The sequence below is a fragment of the Labeo rohita genome, chromosome 23 (genome assembly GCF_022985175.1).
Source record: "Labeo rohita strain BAU-BD-2019 chromosome 23, IGBB_LRoh.1.0, whole genome shotgun sequence".
NCBI lineage: Eukaryota > Metazoa > Chordata > Actinopteri > Cypriniformes > Cyprinidae > Labeo > Labeo rohita.
This window is the reverse complement of record NC_066891.1, coordinates 11,148,328-11,169,669: the sequence shown is the minus strand read 5'-3', so window position 1 is coordinate 11,169,669 and position 21,342 is coordinate 11,148,328. Positions and strand designations below refer to the sequence as shown.

Here is a 21,342-nt window from a genome sequence, read left to right as displayed (position 1 = left end):
ATTTAAGGTAATCAGGGTTTTTAGTTTGTCACCGTCATGGTGTTTGAGATTACAAGTACGTCTGCTTCTGATTTAAGTTTGTTATAAAAAGAAACGTAATGCTTTTGGATTCTAGCGGGGGAGTGCATACATTTAAATATTCTCGTAAATTTATGATCTGCACATTTGTCATGGGACCACCTCCGTTGCGACAGCCTAAATCACCTGAATGGGCCAGACCTTTAGTTTTATTTGAACCCACTAGATGTCAGCAGAGCAATGTTGTAACACTTTCAGCTCGTATCACTAAGAAGTGTACGTGTTGATAAACCCTCTTCCTTTTGAAACCAGTGTATTATTTAGAAAAATCAAATAACTTTTTAATAGATTTTATGAGTGAATAATACAGACATCGTTACCGATTTCAGTCATATGTAGACCTATGTTAATTTTAGCCCATATATATTAATTAATAATTAAGAAAAATATCCGATTACTAAATATTTAACAAATATGCATAGGTGTTTGGAAAACAACATATGATTTTATCCTAGTAAAAATGGGTTTGGCACTATTATAGCTGTTCGTAATAATTCCAGTAAAGCTGAGTTATATGTGACTCAGTGAGAGAAAGAGAGAGAGAGTAAGCTCCTGTTTTCGGGGCGGAGATTTTGGAGTTTTTAAAGCACATGGCCACACACAGTACATATATTCACTCAAACACTAGACTAAGGGCTTTACCCGGATTTACCTTAACTTTACCTCATCTCACACAAACTCTTGAGAGGATTCTGCTGGAATCATTCATCTCATTACTGAGCATTAATCGTCTTCGTTTTGTAGCCTACAAACAATGTAGGTGAATGAGAAGAAATTATCATCTTTGAACGCCAACAATGACAAAGACAAAAGTTGAGGCAAATCCTGAGTCTAATGCACGCTCATCCCATCATGGACGGGACGGGCAGGATAAAGCCTGCGGAGACGCGAGCAGCCACCAGCCGTCAAGACAAATCCACCGGCATCATGTGCAACACATGACGTCAAAACAACCTCAGGCGAACGCTTGGTCTAAAATCATCCCAGCAGCCTCCCAGAGCAAAACCAAAGAGGTTCACTCCAAGAAACCAAAGCGCGGAGCATCTGCCACGCCAAACACAGAGAAAAAGGAGATGAAACCAGAGTCGAGAAAACGCTCCGATAGCAATCGCAGTAAATCGTCCGGGAGGAGAAAGCTGTCTGATGGAAGCATCACGTCTGATGACCTAAGTAAAGACTCTGGCTGTGCTACCGGGAAACTGTCTTCCGCGGACAGCAGTTCTGAGATCTCGGACGCATCCGAGGAGCATAAGCAGTCCACCGATGCGCAGGGTGGTGAGGTCTGTCACAGAGGTACTGATGAAGAAATGATGGACGATTCAGCCGAGCAAATATCAGAACACAGAGAAGAAGATGGTCTGATTAATGCCACCCTGTCTCCAGGGTTTGGCTTCGGAGAGGGAAGCATCTCTCCTGGAGACCAGAGGTCCTACGTTTCTCTAGACAGTCGCTTGAACTTGAGCTCGTCTGTGGCATTTTCAGATCTGACTGGAGACTTTGCTGATGGCGTGCATGAGGATCTGCTGAGAGAGATTGACGACATAAGATCGGAAAATGAATATTTAAAGGTGAGGTTTGTTGATTAATCTGTTCATCTATTTAGTTGTTTGTTGATTAATTGCAAATCATTTCTTGCTTGGTGTAAATTATGATTTGGAGAGTTTAGGGAACACTTATGTGACCCTGGACCACAAATCCAGCCATAAGAGTCAATCTTTTGAACTTGAGATTTATACATCATAAACAAGCTTTCCATTGATTGTATGGTTTGTTAGGATAGGACAATATTTGGCCGAGATACAACTATTTGAAAATCTGGAATCTGAGTGTGCAAAATCAAAATAATGAGAAAATCACCTTTAAAGTAGTCCAAATGTAGTTCTTAGCAATGCATATTAAGCTACTAATCAAAAATTAAGTTATGATATAGGAAATTTACAAAATATCTTTTTGTAATTATCATTTTGACCCCTACAATGTATTGTTGGCTATTGCTGCAAATATACCCGTGCTACTTATGACTGGTTTTGTGGTCCAGTGTTTCATATTTGCTCTTTAAATACAAGACAATCAAATGTAAGTCACTTGTAATTGCCATAAGGGTCATGTCCACCATATAGTGGACATGATCAAGCATCTGACTGATCTCAATGAGTGCATGTGTTCTTCTGAAACATAAACATTGTAGTTTTTAAAATATACCTGAATTTAATTACCAAAATTAAATTTGGTCTGTTTTAGTGACGTTCACTTTACCCGTGAGATGTTAGATTAAGTGGGAGACTACTAAATGCAACCTGTTTTGATGGATTATGATTATAAAGCATCATGCTATTATCAGCCAACATGGCATAAACCCTGTCATATGATGTGCCGGCCTATGTACTTAATGTAAAATTAAATCAAAACAATCCCGCACTGATGTATAATAAATATTTTAACACTCACATAAACAAATCAAAAATAAATTACACGTGATATGGCTTATACTGTAAGATTTACTCTCTTTTTAGAAGATTATACTTTCGCTAATTGGCTTGCGTCATCCCTCATTGTCTCTGACATGCAATAGGAGAACGGGTTCACAGTGAGAACAAGCCAAGCTTTACTGTGATTAAGTGCAAGGTGTCTTAGAAATCAAGAAGTCAACGGAGGTGCCATCAATGCATCCAAGAAGGGCAGTGCGTCATTCTTGGCACGCGCCCCTAGTTCTGTGTGTTAATGCGCACTGCATGCTGGCACTCGACACGAAAGGCCAATGCTGTCTTGGACGAGTTGGTTGGAGACCGACATTGATAGTAATATACAAGAGACGCCCTTTGTACACACTAACACACATATGTTTTTGACTAAAGTAGAATGCATTCATTTGTGACCCTGGACCACAAAACCAGTCGTAAGGGTCCATTTTTGAGCTTTCAATTGATGTATGGTTTGTTAGGATAGGACAATATTTGGCCAAGATACATCTATTTAAAAATGTGGAATCTGAGGGTGCAAAAAAATCTAAATATTGAGAAAATGACCTTTAAAGTAGTCCGAATGAAGTTCTTAGCAATGCAAATTAGCAATGGAAATCGTAGCAATGGAAATTTACAAAATATTTTCATGGAACATGATCTTTACTTAATATCCTAATGATTTTAGGCATAAAAAAAATCTATGTATCTATGTATTTTTGGCTATTGCGACAAATATACCCATGTTAAGGCTGGTTTTGTGGTCCAGGGTCACATTTACTTCATGTTTTCCAATCAAAAACGTCCAAAAAGTTTAATTTTAACAGTTATTCTATGAAGCTGATGTTTTCATACACCATTTTTGACTGCTTTTTTAGGACGAAATGGAGGAGCTCCGCTCAGAGATGCTGGAGATGAGAGACATGTACATGGAGGAGGATGTTTACCAGCTGCAGGAACTCCGCCAGCAGTTGGAACAGGCCAACAAGGCCTGTCGCATCCTGCAGTACCGACTCAGGAAAGCAGAGAGACGTAGCTTGCGTGTAGCCCAGACGGGACAGGTGGACGGGGAGCTTATCAGGACACTTGAGCATGATATTCGGGTGAGGATGTGCTTACAGTCATAATTTTTTGGTATTGACTGTGTTTCTGTGAGAAAGTCCTTGTATGAGGTCGCATAAAGAGCTATCACTGACATGCAGGGTGTAATTAAATAGATGTTTCCCTCATGATTTGGATGCAATTAAGCTACAGTGGTGTGTGTACAGGAAAACCACTGTTAGGGGTTTGGACGCAGTCCACGGCATTCATTCGGGACAGGATGTTTATCTAAATTGCTTAACGCTTAGTGCCAATTAAATGTTGAATAGTAAGTCACTAAATGAGTCAAAACTCTGTTTTTATGAATCAGCATGCACTCAGATTGATTGTGTAATCCTTCCATTGTGGTTTGTGACCCAAATAGTGGTACTGAGGGCTTAGCGAGAGCTGAAATATCATTTTCTTTTATAGTTTGACATGTGTAGTGAGTGGGTTTATTTTTGGAAGTGGTCCAACTAGTAAAATGAGCAGAAACCTTCAGTTTTCGTTTGGCAGACAATTGGTGTAGCTCAGTTTGTGGTGGGCCACTCACAGCATAAGCATTTTTTGGTTTGAACTTCCCAGCCAATCAGCGACAGAGCTTTCTGTAGGAACGTTACAAATTAAAAAACAATCTACACAGCAGGGCGACCCATATAAAATAGCCGTTTTCTTTTGAAATCTGCTTCCAGACTATGCAAAATAAATTCCTCAGGTTTCCTCTGAACCTTTTGTCTATGCAAAACTATGTGTGAAAAGGTATTTTGCAGAAGCACAGTGTGAAGTAAGCTAAAGAACCAAGGTTGAATGAAAGAGTGTGTGCATTTGCATGCGTGCGGTATATGTGTCAAGGACTATAGCCACAGTATCCGAGAGGGGAAGCGTCCAAGCACAGCTGCTGGTGTGTGTTGTGGGCATGTCCATGACCAGTCTATTTTAAAGGCATGTGAGAGAAATAGATACCCTCCTTTCACAAACTGGGCCAGTGTGTGTCCATCGCTGCTCTGTGTCCTCACTAGCACTCTGTCAAGTTATTCAGTCTTCGACAACCCCCACGGGAGTGTCCTGCAATCTGATATCTAACAGCATCCTTTTCCAGCTCCACGTTTCCATCATTAACTTTTTTTCACAGAGAAATCTGAGTTTGTGGAGTTGCTCCTGGAACTCAATGCTGATAATAATCTCCCTGTGCTATAAAAAAAGAAAAGGACAGAGTCATGCGCTGAATGCTGCGGTATAATCACATGCACTCTAACCGTTTTCCCTTGACATTGTTCGCAATTGTTAGCAACCCCTTGAGCATCAAGAGGATGAGTGCTTTGCAAAGGAGGGAGATCATAGGAGAGTCAACCCATACTGAATCCCAAACAATTAACTAACTTCCTTACTTCCCCACATCCTCGATGTCATAAACCACAGTTGAAACATTGAAACAACTTGATGCTCATTTTGCAAAGTTCCCTATAAAGTTCCAGATAGTTATCTTCTTTAAATAGAGGTTCATGTGTCTAATAGTGTTCCCCAAGAGAATAAAAAGACATGAGATAATTATCATATTAACGTCAACAGATTTGTGGATAGTTAGCATGGACAAATGGTTTGCAATGTATTTACTTGACTCTAAATTAATATTGTTTTCCCAGGTGGCAAAAAGCGTGTCCCTTCGCCTACACAGCGAACTTGAGGCCATTCAAAAAAATTCACGGCTGGAATGGGAAAATGAGGAGTTACGTGAACGGCTGCAGAATTTGGAGGTTGCAAAGCAAGTCCTCCAGGCTGAGATGGACAAATCACAGGTGCTGTGACCACAAAGCCATTGCTGTATATGTATATGCACACGAATAATTGTTCAAAAGTCTCATATGTTAAACCAAGGCTGAATTGTAAAAACAGTAATATTGTGAAATATTAGTACAATTTAAAGTACACTACCAGTCAAAAGGTTTCGAACTGTACATTTTTTTTTAAAGAAGTCTGAAATATTTTTATTATTTAAAATAACTGCTTTCTATTTGAATATACTGTATTTTAAAATGTAATTTATTCCTGTGACCAAGGTAAATTTTCAGCATCATTACTCCAGTTTTGATTTCCAGTTTTGTGCTGATTTGCTGTTCAAGAAACATTTTATTATTAGTATAGGATCATGTGACTGGAGTAATGATTCTAAAAAATATTTGAAATCACAGGAATAAATTACATTTTAAAATATATTCAAATAGAAAACAGTTAATTAAATTAATTAGTTAATTAAAATTAAATAGTAAAAATATTGTTTTTTTTTTTCTGTTTTTGCTGTACGTTGGATCAAGTAAATGCAGGCTTGGTGAGCAAAAGACTTTAAAAAACATATTTAAAAAAAAAAACAGTAAAACATTAAATATTTACTGTTCAAAAATTTTGAACTGTTAATGTAACTGTTCTATTTTACTATATTTTAAATGTGATTTATTCCTGGCATGACAAAGCTGAATTGTCAGCATTCATTACTCAAGTCTTCAGTGTCATATGACGCTGATTTGGTGCTCAATTAACTTTTTTTGTTATCAAAGTCAACAACAGTGGATCTACTTAATATTTTAGTGTAAAACATGATACAATTGTCAGGATCCTTTGGTGAATAGAAAGTTTAAAAGAACAATATTTGAAATAAAATATTTTTAACATTATTAACATTATAAATATCTTTTCTATCACTTTTGATCAATTTAATGCATGCTTGCGGAATACAAGTATTATATTAAAAAAAAAAAAACTTACTGACCCCTAAACATTTGAATAGTAATATGTGTATAAATATAATTTATGCTCTATATCACTTTAAAGCAGTACTATTTTGTTGCTTAGACTCCTTAGTTTCATGATGCCGTTAGGATTACAATCTGACCTTTACCCCAACTGTATGTATGGGTGTAACCGACAGCTGACTGCTTGGGTAGGGCATAGAATGATCTAAGGGTCTGAATTCAAACCACAGCTGTCATTCTCACTTGTGGATACAGCGAGGGGGAGAAGAAAGTAAAATGGGACAACTGAAAGGTTGAAAAGAGAGTGAGAAAAAAAACGCTTATAAATATACCTGAAAGGGACATCCTTGTTCAACCCTGGCTCCATTGCTTAAATGTGGATCTTATGATGTTCAATTACCACATACCTGCTAAAAATACTAACAAGAAGGCTTTTTTTTCCCTTTCTTACAATAATAAAAAATATAGGCCACCACCATTATACCAACGTAATGCACCAAACAAATCAAATTTTATTGGCAATGAAGGCCTGTAGGTCTTTAATAACGGCACGCATTCGGTTTAATCCAGGATTCAGTGCTTAGAAGTGGATCCCAACAGCTCAGCTCAGACAGCTGCTGCCCATTCCTGATCCTCACCATCAGAACAAATCAGCTACAACCAGATTATCAAGGCCTCGTGTGAGCTTGACACTACCTGAAACATGATAATCTACATGCAAACATTTTTTACTCTTCCACTGGAGTCAAAAATCTTTTTGCAGTCTTGATTCACAAGATAAATTGCTGATTTATAATCTCAAAACATGAAGATATAGTATGAAGAGTACTGTTAAAGGCATTTATCTTGAATTTGTTAGTTATGACAGCTCAATCTCAGTTTGTATCGACTCAGTGAGGTTATTTTTAACATTTAAAAAAGTCAATATGAAGTCTACATGCTCCTCCTCTGCTCTTTGTACTTTTAAGGGTTTGAGCCTCCCAGACAAAGCAGCAGACAGATAGACTGACTCTAGGCAGCATTCTTGACATACTTGGAGCAGTATGGATGTTTGGAGTAGTAATGGAGTTGGGGTTCTTGCCATCTCAGTACACGGACATGATTAAGTGTGTTTATCAAGTGCATGCTTTCCTTACAGTCACGCGTTTCATTGGGTACAGCATTATGATGGAAAATAACAACTATGATTAATATAACTCAAATAAACATTTATGCCCATAGGAGGACATCATCTTAGGGGACAAATTGCATCAATCCACCTATGCACATTAAGCTGTGTTATATAAGCTGCTGAAATGTCTTTAGACTAATTATGGATATGGTGCATTCACAGAATTCTCTAAAGAGACGAAGTTTGAGATCAACATCCAGCAAGAGCGAAAAGAAGCTTTCCCCACAGGTGAGTTGGACGTTAGTCTTAAAGGATTAGTTCACTCCTGAATGAAAGTTTCCTGATAATTTACTCACCCCATGTCATCCAAGATCATGTCCTTTCTTTCTTCAGTTGAAAAGAAATTAAGGTTTTTGAGGAAAACATTCATAAACTTTATAGTGGACTTCAGTGGGAATCAGTGGGTTGAAGGTCCAAACTGCAGTTTCAGTGCAGCTTCAAAGGGCTCTACACGATCCCAGCCAAGCAATAAGGGTCTTATCTAGCCAAACGGTCATTTTCTTTAAAAAATTAAAATTTATATACGTTATAACCACAAATGCTCATCTTGCACTAGCTCTGCGATGCGCATCTATGACTTCACACATGATGTAATCACATTGGAAAGGTCACGCGTGGTTAGTTATTTGTCTGTCTACTCTGGTTCAAAAAGGTAGGGTGGGGTGAAAAAAATCTTCAGGCATCATTGTTTTACCTTTTTTTGTTAAGGGCGTTTGACTTTCTTTGCACATTCGCTTTGTAAACACTGCATTGGTACTTACGCCTACATCACACATGACCTTTCCAACGTGACTGCATAATGCATGAAGTTGTGGATACAGAGCTAGTGCAAGATGAGTTTGCATTTGTGGTTAAAAAGTAATACATTTTTTATTTTTAAGAAAATGACCAATCGCTTCACTAGATAAGACCTTTATTCCTCAGCTGGGGTCATGTAGAGTCCTTTGAACCTGCAATGAAACTGCAGTTTGGACCTCCAACCCACTGATCCCCATTGAAGTCCACTATATGGGGAAAAATCCTGGAATGTTTTCCTCAAAACCCATCTTAACACTCCTCTGTCCTCTGCAGGATGACAGCGCTGATTTGAAATGCCAGCTCCACTTTGCCAAAGAAGAGTCTGCGCTCATGTGCAAGAAGCTAACAAAGATGGCCCTGGAGAGTGAGGCGATGCGGGAGCAGCTTTCCAAATACCGTCTGCTTTATGGGGAGGTGGATGAAACCCAGGCTGCAGCGGGTGCCACTAACTCCGCTCACACCCGAGAAGCAGAGGTCAAAGTTCACTTGCGGCTGGTGGAGGAAGAAGCCACGCTGTTGAGTCGTCGAATAGTGGAGCTAGAGGTAGAGAACCGTGGGTTGCGGGCAGAGATGAGTGAACTGCGTGAACGAGGAGGAGGAAGCCAGGAAGAAGAGGAGATAATGAAGGGGACCAGTCAAGGATTTGAATTGCCTCTCCAAACTGGGAAAAAGGAGGAGATGCTTAGAGGTGGATGTGTGGATGGGAAAGAAAGCGCAGATGCAGCGACTACCCTCAATAGTACGCAGGAGAACCAGATTCATGTAGAGGAAGATCATGTGGAGAACTCTTCTATTAGCCACATGCACAGGGAAGGGCCGATTGGTGGGGAGCAGGAGCTTTCTGCAGAGACTAAAGAGGAAGACGGACAAGCTCGTTGTAAGTCAGACTGTACATTTGGTGCGAAGGATCTAGAGAGTCTTCTTGCCATCCATGACCAGGCGCTGCTTGTCAGATCGACTATCCAGCTCCTAACAACCCCAGCTAAAAATGGCCTCTCACCTACATGCACCCATAAGACTTCTCCTGGTGCTCCGTACCTAAGCAAAACTGCAGTAGATCCTCAGTGCAAAACACATCAGTGGCTTTTGGACCCCATGTTGAGTCCCTTGACCAATGGACTAGAGGTGCTACAAGCTCAACTGCATGCTCTTGTTGAAAAATTAGAGGTGCTGTCAAACTTCACTTCAGAGCATTCTGGGGCTGTTACAGAGAAGAAAATCTTACATTTTGGAGAAGATTTAAGTGAAATGAAAGAGGATGCAAAGAATCATGCAAGACAAGAACGTCCATGTGAAGAAAATGTCGAAAATGGGTGTAACCAGGACAGCTTAGTGTTGCTCACTCTACAGCTCCAATGGTTCATCCAGCAGTGGAGGCAGGGAGAGAGACCCACAGCTGATGGAAAGAAACTGTTTGAGGTAAACTGGGCAGCAACATTTGCTTCTCCGGTCACACATCTTTATCCATGATGATTGTTAAAATTTTCCTTATAATAATTCGTATTTGCAGTTGAAATAACTACAGTTGAGGTCAAAAGTTTACATGCACCTTACAGAATCTGAAAAATGTTAATTATTTTACCAAAATAGGAGGGATCATACAAAATGCATGTTACTTTTTATTTAGCACTGACCTGAATAAGATATTTCACATGAAAGAAAATAACAGTTGAATTTATAAAAATGACCCTGTTCAAAAGTTTACATACACTTGATTCTTAATACTGTATTGTTACCTGAATGATCCACAGCTGTGTTTTTTTGTTTAATGATAGCTGTTCATGAGTCTCTTGTTTGTCCCGAACAGTTAAACTTCCCACTGTTCTTTAGAACAATACTTCAGGTCCCAGAAATTCTTTGGTTCAAATACACAAAAATGCTGAAAAACCAAAGAATTTGTGGGACCTGAAGGAATTTTCTGAAGAACAGCGGGCAGTTTAACAGTTCAGGATAAGCAAGGGACTTCAGATAAGAACACATTATTAAGAATCAAGCCTATGTAACTTTTAAACAGGGTCATTTTTGTAGATTAAGCTATTATTTTCTCTTGTGGACTATATGTAAACGTCTTTTATGTGACAATGTTACAATGTTAATATCTTATTCAGGTCAGTAGTAAATAAAAAATAACATGCATTTTGTATGATGTATGATCATATTTTGGTATAATAATTAACATTTTGCAGATTCTGCAAGGTGTATGCAAACTTTTGACCTCAACTGTAGCACAGTTAAATATACTTAAATGGGTCATTGGATACCCATTTTCCACAAGTTGATATGATTATTTAGGGTTTTAATAAAAAGTTTATAATATACTTTGGTTAAAAATTCTCAACAGTAGTGTATAAACAATAATCCCATTCTGAAGGATTGTTCCTTTAAATGCAAATGAGCTTTGCTCACCCCGCCTCTCTCTTCTCTCTGTGGAGTGACAAGCCTGTTTACTTTAGCCACGTTTAACCGCTAGACTTGCTAAGTAGCATGTTATTAGGAAAGGTGATTGCAGAGATTCATAATAAACCCCTTATACTCACTTCTGCTGTAGGTCGAGCTTGATCACAAATGATTTGCACAAACATAGACGCATTTATGTAGATCGGAAGGTGCATTCCCTTCACAAACAAGCCTAATCCACTGCATCTTCAGTGGCTCAGATGTCGAGAGTAAATGACGATCACTATGTTCATTATTACATCCAGCAACACAACACCTCAATCGCTCATTCGGAGATATTCTTGTCTAACTTACATCCCTGCTCCGGCATCGAAACAATGGAGGTCGGACTGTTACAGCTGATGTAGGGCGGATCTGAAGTAAGATGCTCGTGTCAATCAACTATCGTGGGACGCAACACCAACAGGCATCTGAGAATGGTTCGATTTGAAAAAGGGGATATTATTTTTACAGATTAATTAAAAACCACTGCATGGATTTTTGTCATTATAGGGTAGATGTGTACATACACTGCTAATACACATTAATGTTCAAACAACATGTAAAAGTGAACTTTGCATCCGATGACCCCTTTAGGTATATCTTTAGCTGGACTTCAGCACAACTTAAGCACAATTACAGTGCATTAAGCATAAAATTAGTTGTTCCAATTTAGCAGACTTTAAGTATAACAAAAGTACAATCACAGGGTGCATAAATATGTATTTTGTAGAATAATTAGCACAAAATTAATTTATTTCAAATAAAAACAACCATATGTCTTTTAATTTCAGATGTACTGTCAGGATGATCTTCATCTACTAAAGGACACGGAGTCAAAAGCGTGCAAGTACAATCTTCAAGAGAAGTGCAGCACTCAGGTATGAAAAAGAATGAGGATTACTGGGGTAAAAATAATAGTGTTTCAACATGACTACCAAAAGCGTTTCACTTTGCAATAAATTCAGCCTTAAAAGAACTTCATTCTAAAATGTGCATTTTTCCTACACTATAGCTGAATATGCCTTCTCTTTAAGCAAAGTTGCCCAATAGCATTGTTCCTTAACCCATTGCCCATTTTTAGTAAATGTGTTCATGTTGCCCAGTGTATATTCACCATGTGTGTTTCTCTCTCAGGTGAGCAGTGCCCTGCTGTCAGACCTCAGGACAGCACTGTCAGATCTGTTCTCTGAACTTTGGGAGCAGCACAGGGCAGCCCAGTTTGTCATCCGTCAATTTGCGAATGCCAAAGCAGCGTGGGCCGTGGAGTGCGCAGAGCTTAAGAGTCTCATAAGCAGGGTGAGAACACTTTAGATTCCCTTCAGGGAGTATCAATGAACCTGTTGCCTGGTTCTCATGTCATCTCCTCTTCCTTCTTTATTCTTGGGCCAGTAGGGACTTATGGAGGAAAATAAAAAAGCTTTATGAAACAGAAATCAAGTTGTTTGTCTTTGTTTGTAGCTGGAGGGTTCAGTTGGGAAGGCAGGAATTATGGGTCCATCAGACCTGAATGTGGCTTTGCGGAAGGACCACGTTGAGAAGCTTCAGCACCTGTTAGCAGAATCGTACACTGCAGTGATGGACCTGACAAGACAGCTGAAGGTTCGTGAAAGCAACTGGAGCTCTGAGCGACAGGAACTGCTAGAACACCTGAACCACGCGCGTCTAGAGTGCGAAGGATCGAAGACAGCTAAGCAAAACAGAAAAATGCAGGTCAGAGCTTCAACAATAATTAACATATTCTGTGTATTGTGAAACAAATGATTTTAACTGTCAAAACTGGTCTTATTTGACCATTTTTCTTTCTTTTTTTTTTTTTTTTTTTTTGGACCAACTATTATTTAATTGTTAACATTTTATAATAGTGTTAAGTTTGATAAGATTAGTTATATTAGTTAATGATATCTAACACATTAACTGTAGTGTTATACAAATAATATTCGTCACTGAAGATTAAAGTAATGGCTGCTGAAAATTCAGCTTTGCCATCACAGGAATAAATTTAAAATATATTAAAAAAAATGCAGCCATGATAACCATAAGATACTTATTTCAAAAACATTCCAAAGTTCCATTTCAAAAATATGGCATATTTTTAAATATTTTCAAAAAAAGGTTTGCTGTCAGTAAGATTTTTTTTTTTTTGGAAAGAAATGAATACTTTTATTCAGCATGCATTAAATTGATTAAAATTTTGAGAATTTCATATACATTTTCCACAAAAGTGTTATGCAGCACATCCATTTTCAACTGTGAAAATAATAAAACAGTTACTTATACGAATAATATTCGTCACTGAAGATTAAAGTAATGGCTGCTGAAAATTCAGCTTTGCCATCACAGGAATAAATTTAAAATATATTAAAATAAATGCAGCCATGATAACCATAAGAGACTTATTTCAAAAACATTCCAAAATTCCATTTCAAAAATATTGCAGATTCCAAACTTTTGAACAGTACTTCAAGCTGAAGTCTGAAGTCTGAACTATCATTATTAGAACAATTTGTTTTACAGTCCTACTAGAGTATTACAGGTCAGAGATATGAGACAGTCCCGTGAGTGTGTGTGTGTGTGTGTGTGTGTGTGAAAAGGCCGCATGGCAACTGAATTTAGGCTAATCCCCTTTTGGGACTGTAGGACAGCAGGCGGAGTGCAGACATCAGCTTCAATCACAACTTCTGACTCTGAAAAGGGCTTAGCCAAACCACAGTAACCACAGAAAGACTTATCAAGGCTCAGCTGAAGTTCAAATAAGGAGTTTACTTTCCTTTACTTTAAACGGGGATAGCATCGTGCAGGGCTGAGGGAAAGGAGGCGAGAAAGGAATGAGGAAGCAGTATTCAGAGGAACAAATGCATAATGGATCTTTAAATGGCATTGTTGTTCTCTGGCTTGACAGCAGTTTTATTCATCCCTTTGAACAAAAAGTCCTGTTCATTATCATAGATGCTAATAATAAAAGCGGAATGTAGACAGTGACAGCTCTTTGATGGGATTAAAGGGATAGTTCACCCAGACAATGAAAATTCTTTCATTAATTACTCAGCCTCATGTCGTTCCGAACCTTTAAGACCTTTGTTTATCTTCGGAACACAAATTAAGTTATTTTGAATGAAATCCAAGAGCTTTCTCACCCTGCATAGACAGCAGCGCAACTGACACATTCAAGGCCATTGTTAAAATAGCATGTGCTGTGGTATTTTCATGAATGCATGTAAATGTTTCCTTTGCACACAAAAAGTATTTTCATAGCTTCATAAATTTAAGGTTGAACCATTAAAGTCACATATTTGAACAATAGCCTCACTTACCTCTCTGGGTCTTGTACGAGGTAGTTCAAGCTGCTGTCTATGCAGGGTCAGAAAGCTCTCTGATTTTATCAAAAAATATCTTAATTTGTGTTCTGAAGATAAACGAAGGTCAGGGGTTTGGAACCACATGAGGGCGAGTAATTAATGACAGAATTTCATTTTGGGTGAACTATCCCTTTAAGTAAAGCCTGGATTGGAGTGCAAAGGAATTTTGCCAATTTTTTTTTCTGATCCAAGGGTTTTCTTGCTGTTTCCTTTTTTGTAATCCCGAACTATCTCTCTGACACACTTTCTAAATAAGACAGGCTTTTTCATTTGATTACAGTGTATCTTAAATTGCTCATCCCTAAGTAATATGTGAAGCTGTCTCAAAATAATTTAATCTAAGATTGTCATTTTCTGCTCAAAAGGTAATATTGCATTGTATTGCATGCATTACATACAATATTTCTTTTATCATTCATTTTTATCCTAAGTTTCTAAGTTGTTTAATTCATTCTTGTTTGCAAGTATTTATTGTTCTTTAATTTATGCTCTTTAATATATATTAAAATTACACAACTAATTTGCATGCACAAATACAAAGTTCTGGCATGATTCCCTATCAACATCGGTCTGCGCCATCTAGAGATTCATACCAGAACTTTGTATTTGTGCATACAAATTAGTCTAACTCTGAAATAATGACATGATCATATTGCACAGCTGATTGGTTCTCTCCTGTATCAGTAGCCAATAAGCTCACTGCTCAACATTCAAATACATGACTAGTGCATGCTGTTGCAGCATGCTTCAGAAACCCTCCACCTTCCCCAGCTCCACTTGTATAGATCTGCTACAGGGTAATTTATGTATGCTATATGGGGGTCATTTCATGTATGTATGTGCAGCAGCAGTATTTCTTACATGCTCACAGCAGCATGTTGCGGATATAAGTCTTGGTACTTGCTCTGCCACTGCTGCAGCAGCGTAGCGGATTTATTTTGCCAAGACCAAACACATTAACATTGTCATATACACTACCATGCCAATTCCTCTGAGAGTTGTTATGACAGAAATAATAATCTTTCTGATGCATTTTCAGTCCCCCAGATACAAGATGGTGACAAAGGATGGAAAAATGGAAAGGTTAGTTTGATTTGTTTTTTGCACATAGTTTGAACTCAAATTATCTGACAGAATCTCTTAACAGAGTTTGCTTTCCCAACAGGATGCCTCTTAAAACTGACATGGCAAAACTCAACAAGAACTGGAAGTACATCAGTCGAGAAGCTGCCCGTCTGGACAGAGAAGACCCCTGCAAAACTTGGGACTCTCCTATCATGCCTCCCAGTTTCCCTGGTCTGAACCTAAACCAGGAGCTGACCCAAAAAAGCCACACTGCTCCAGAGAGAACCAACATTCGTATATATTACAGCCCACCATCAGCAAAAAGAATCCAAATGAGCTCTTTGATAGCAGCAGAGGAGGATAAGCTTGAGGAGAGCCAGGAACCACATTTCAATGCCGTTTCCTGTGGCCTTGTAAACCAAGACTGGGTCTCTGCTTATGAAAGCTGGCTGGGTAGCCTGCCGTTTGATTGCCAAAGTTTGATGGAGAGAGATTCAATGGCTGTCATCAGTTCTACGTCCTCTTCTGGTCTTCAGACTTCTAGTATGGCATCCCCTTCACGCTTGGCTATCAATACCTTGGATGTCTCAGCCAACCTGAGTGATGACATGAAGGAAATTACAGCCAGTGTGCTGCAAACCTCCCAATCCAGCCCTCTGGAGAGGAAAAGAGCAAAGGATTTTGGGAGCAATGTGGTGAGTGTTGTGAGTATTGGAACGCAAACTCAATCCCAACCACAGGTGACCACAGTTGGGCTACAAACTGATGGTCCTCGATGTCTTTATGCTGCAAAGCACTGGTCGCCCAGAGTGACCTCATTTGTATCCGCAAGAACCCCACAGACGTCAGTGTCACTGGAAAGGGTACCTGGTCCAGCAGATCGGTTTCAGCCACATACCACCTCGCCGAAAATACAACGCAGACACTCCGCATCTTCTCCGTTTTCCTCAAAGTCTTCCTCTTCCACATCCCCCTCATCCTCTTCCTCTTTCACTACATCCTCTGTGTCCTCCTCGTCCTTGAGCGCCTCTTCCAGGCTGGATTATGGAGCGAAGGAGCGTGGTTTGTGGGCTCTGCCACAACGTGCTTCGACACCTAGCAGACCAAATTCAGTATCAGTGCAGGCCAGCGATAAAGCTACTGGTCGTAAAAATGTAGGGGTTCACAAGTACGGTCTGGTCCATGAGTTTCTACGCAATGTGTGTGGTCGAGGAGAAAAAACCAACCCGGACATGGAGAAAGCGCCAGCAGCTCGTAGGGATCACGTCGGTCTGGTGGGTTCAAAGAAATCCGAGCACCCCCCGTCTCGAATACCAGCGGTGCCACTGGTCAGAAATGACAGCATCACCAAGATTGTGAACCGCAGATTTATGAAACAAAGCCAAAAAGAGGAGACGGCGTGTCAGAGCCAGACACAAACTCAGCGGCAAATCGACAGGGGTTCAATGAGCAAGCACAAGGGCTTGGAGGTTAGTAGCAAAGATTAAAAATTTAATTAAGTGACTTATGTGACTGTGACTAAAATGCATATGCAAAACTAAAAATAATTGTGATAATAATTTCAAATCTAGTCACTCTGGTAAACTTTGTGCGTCCATATGTGGTTTGGTCATGAACAAATGATTCTTATGAATCAATCTGCTCTTTATAGCAAGTCAGTCAAAAAGATTGACGAAATGCCCTCGAACTGACCAGTCAGATTTGCTTGGTCAGTGAATCATTTAGAGCTGTTATTGAGTTCATACCTGACTCCTTCAATAAACGAACAAATGGTTCTTATGAATCAATCTGCTCTTTTTAGCAAGTCAGTCAAAAAGATTAACAAAATGCCCTCGAACTGACCAGTCAGATTTGCTTGGTCAGTGAATCATTTAGAGCTGTTATTGAGTTCATACCTGACTCCTTCAATAAACGAACAAATGATTTTTATGAATCAATCAGCTCTTTTATTAAATCAGTCAAAAAGATTAACAAAATGCCATTGAACGGACTTGCTTGGTCAATGAATTGTTCTCCTTCAGTAAACCAACAAATGATTAATATTAATCAATCCGCTCTTTTTAGCAAGGAAAAAGATTTACAAAATGCCCTCAAACTGACCAATCAGATTTGTTTGGTCAGTGAATCACTCAGAGCTGTTATTGAGTTCATACCTGACCCTTTCAATAAATAAGCAAATTATTCTTATGAATCAATCTGCTCTTTATTAGCAAGTCAGTCAAAAAGAATCTCAAATTGCCTTTGAACTGACCAGTCAGGTTTGCTTGGTCAGTGAATCACTCAGAGCTTTTTTTGAGTTCATGTCTGACTCCTTCAATAAACAAACAAATGATTCTTATGAATCAACCAGCTGTTTTTAGCATTATCAGTCAAAAAGATTTACAAAATACTCTTGAACTGACCAATCAGACTTTGGTCAGTGAATTGCTCAGAGCTGTTGAGTTCACAACTGACTCCTTCAGTAAACAAACAAATGATTCTTATAAATCAATCAGCTCTTTTATTAAATCAGTCAAAAAGATTAACAAAATGCCATTGAACAAACAAATCAGACTTGCTTGGTCAGTGAATCGTTCTCCTTCAGTAAACAAACAAATAGTTATTATGAATCAATCTGCTCTTTTTAGAAAGGAAAACATTTACAAAATGCCCTTGAAATGACCAATCAGATTTGCTTGGTCAGTGAATCACTCAGAGCTGTTATTGAGTTCATGTCTGACTCCTTCAATAAACAAACAAATGATTCTTATGAATCAACCTGCTGTTTTTAGCATTATCAGTGAAAAAGATTCACAAAATGCTCTTGAACTGACCAATCAGACTTTGGTCAGTGAATTGCTCAGAGCTGTTGAGTTCACAACTGACTCCTTCAGTAAACAAACAAATGATTCTTATAAATCAATCAGCTCTTTTATTAAATCAGTCAAAAAGATTAACAAAATGCCATTGAACAGACAAATCAGACTTGCTTGGTCAGTGAATCGTTCTCCTTCAGTAAACAAACAAATAGTTATTATGAATCAATCTGCTCTTTTTAGAAAGGAAAACATTTACAAAATGCCCTTGAAATGACCAATCAGATTTGCTTGGTCAGTGAATCACTCAGAGCTGTTATTGAGTTCATGTCTGACTCCTTCAATAAACAAACAAATGATTCTTATGAATCAACCTGCTGTTTTTAGCATTATCAGTGAAAAAGATTCACAAAATGCTCTTGAACTGACCAATCAGACTTTGGTCAGTGAATTGCTCAGAGCTGTTATTGAGTTCACGTCTGACTCCTTCAATAAATGAACAAATGATTCTTATGAATCAATCTGCTCTTTTTAGCAAGTCGGTGAAAAAGAATCTCAAATTGCCTTTGAACTGACCAATCAGACTTGCTTGGTCAGTGAATCATTCAGAGCTGTTTCTGAGTTCACACCTGACTCCTTCAATAAACAAACAAATGATTCTTATGAATCAATCAGCTCTTTTATTAAGTCAGTCAAAACTATTCACAGAATGCCCTTAAACTGACAAATCAGGCTTGCTTGGTCAGTGAATTATTCAGAGCTGTTACTGAATTCACACCTGATTCCTTCAATAAACTGCAAGTTATTTCATGGGTATGTTATGTATAGATTCATGAGTCAAACCGGGTGCTCATATGTTCATATAACAATGCATAACTTACAGTGATACATTTGCTGCCTATTTTATTCTATTTTCATTTTAAACAACAGAAATATTCTTTTAAAATAGAGTGATATATGCAGCATATGGGACACATAAAATCAGAAGCATCACATTGGAACTCATTTGATTAAATACAACTAAAAAAGTAAAAGTGTACATTTTACTGTTTTGCTGAGTCTTTGTCTTAAAGTCACATGGTTTGTTTTAATGCTGAGCTGAGCATATCTCCTTGACTCTTTCCCGTCTCTTTGCCAGGATGGAGCTTGTGACTGCAGCTCACGCTCTTTGACATCCTGCTTTGCTCGACCCTCACAAAAAAACCTCCGACACGTTCACAGTCAAAACAAGTCTCGCCCACACGAACATCCCACATCTCGTGGTAAAGGTGATTCTCTTGCTTAATGGAACTGACACCATGACACTTCTGGGATCCACAGGCCTGCATGGGCAGATTTCTTCAGAATTGGAATGTCAATCATCCTTTTGTGTTTGTTCATTAAATCATTTGGCTAAACTGATCATGCCTTCAGTTCCATTTTACCATGTTACCATTCCACAGTTTCTCTCAATATCAGCATTTGCAGATGCCTTCTGGGCCTGAGTTTAAGAAAAATGTCTCCAGCATTAGTCAATGGCTTTAATATTTGTTAAAATGTTTCAGTTTGATAGAGACACTAACAGGGCTTGTACAGAATTAATGATGTTGTTATTGTGCTGGAGTTCCCAGTTCCAGCAAGATCCAGTTTTTACTTTCTAGATCCTTCTAGAACTTGACTTACATTTTAAATAAATATAATTATGCAACATATCTTAAACAAAACAATTTATGATTTATTATTCTTTTTTATAATATTTTATGCATAATAGAATGTGTAGAAAAAATATCATTAAAATGATATTAGATGCCTTATGAATGTGACCTGTTTCTCATAGCTGTCTTAAATGTAACATGATCTGTGTTTAATATCAGCAAACAACAGTTGTGGGGGCCAAGCACCTTAATCAGAGATTAGGTTTGTGAATTGTAGCTATTTGAAATGTAACACTTTTTATGGCATGTTAATAAATGCATATCCATGTCATTGTATTAATCTCGTATTGCTGTGATTTGAAGATGTCGTATATTAATGTTGTTTCAGATTTTGCTTTTGAGCTGTCTGTGACCAGTAAAGTAAAGAAAAAAAGTTGTAAGGAAAATGTTCAATAGTTCTGAATCCTGTGATTTTAATGACTTTTAATTCCATAAAACATGATATAAAGGTATGTGATTAAAAAAAACAACTTGATTTGTCAGAAGGAATTGTACATTTGTCTTTGCTTCTTTATTTGTCTCAGTTTTCATTTTAGGGAAAGTCTTCGTGATAGCTGCTTATCCAAACTTTTCTTGAGACAAAAATGCACACGATCACTCATATTATGAAGTAGGCTACACCACCAAAGAAGGCAAAGAATAATGAGCTATAACTTAAGCTTTACTTATTTTGTGTAATGGAGTACCGGGTAACATAACTTATCTTTGCTTAAATGTCTGGTGTATACAGAGATGAATTCACGAGAAGTTTATTTAGTTTTAATTGATAAAACATGAATGAGTTATGTGTGTGTCAGACATAACCTTTCTACAGAAGTGTTCATGATTTTTTAGATTCGTGAATTTGTAGCGACCCCTAGTGGGTAGACAGTGACACAACAGCATAGTGAATATGAGCGAGCCATGTGTCCACATTTCATTTATATACACTGCCGTTCAAAAGTTTGGGATCAGTAAGATTTTTAATGTTTTTTAAAGAAGTCTCTTATGCTCATCAAAGTTCAATTTATTTGATTAAAAAAATACAGAAAAACAGTAATATTATGAAATAATATTGCAGTTTAACATAAGAGTCTTCTATTTTAAAATGCTTTAAAATATAATTTATTTCTTCAAATTTAATCAGCCATTACTCCAGTCTTCAGTGTCACGTGATCCTTCAGAAATCATTCTAATATGCTGATTTATTATCAATGTTGGAAACATCGTGCTGCTTTTTTTTTTTTTTTTTTTGAAACCTGTTATACTTTTTTCAGGATTCTTTGATGAATAAAACGTTAAAAGGAACAGCATTTATTCAAAATAGAAATCTTTTCTAACAATACAACTCTTTACTATCACTTTTTATCAAGTTAATACATCCTTGCTGATATAAAAGTATGAATTTCTTTCAAACAAACAAATGAAGAAAACATTTACTGACCCCAAACTTGTAACGTTTTTATTCATCAAAGAATCCTGAAAAAAGTATCACAGGTTTCAAAAAATAAATAAATAAATAAAATGAAATAAATAAATAATTTAGGCAACAAAATCGTTTCCAACATTGATAATAAATTAGTATATTAGAATTATTTCTGGATTTCTGAAGGATCATGTGACACTCTTTTTTCTGTATTTTTAATAAAATAAACGCAGCCTTGATGAGCAGAAAAGACTT

General features: G+C 37.8%; 1 protein-coding gene across 1 annotated transcript; it reads left to right on the top strand.

Annotated features, from left to right (window-relative positions):
- The first annotated feature begins 532 nt into the window (after positions 1-532).
- si:ch211-197l9.2 (protein SOGA1) lies at positions 533-20,125 on the top strand. Its single transcript, XM_051096656.1, has 11 exons — positions 533-1,646; positions 3,416-3,640; positions 5,261-5,413; positions 7,698-7,763; positions 8,607-9,752; positions 11,564-11,650; positions 11,907-12,068; positions 12,231-12,482; positions 15,168-15,211; positions 15,294-16,662; positions 19,127-20,125. The coding sequence occupies exons 1-11, from the start codon at positions 876-878 to the stop codon at positions 19,271-19,273; spliced, it is 4,422 nt and encodes a 1,473-aa protein (XP_050952613.1). The 5' UTR covers positions 533-875; the 3' UTR covers positions 19,274-20,125.
- The last annotated feature ends 1,217 nt before the right edge of the window (positions 20,126-21,342 follow it).

Excerpts from the sequence above, each read along its gene's own strand:
- si:ch211-197l9.2 (XM_051096656.1), top strand. The coding sequence starts at position 876 with ATGACAAAGACAAAAGTTGAGGCAAATCCTGAGTCTAATGCACGCTCA. Across the intron at positions 1,647-3,415 it reads CGGAAAATGAATATTTAAAG|GACGAAATGGAGGAGCTCCG; the intron begins GTGAGGTTTGTT and ends CTGCTTTTTTAG. Across the intron at positions 12,483-15,167 it reads AGCAAAACAGAAAAATGCAG|TCCCCCAGATACAAGATGGT; the intron begins GTCAGAGCTTCA and ends ATGCATTTTCAG.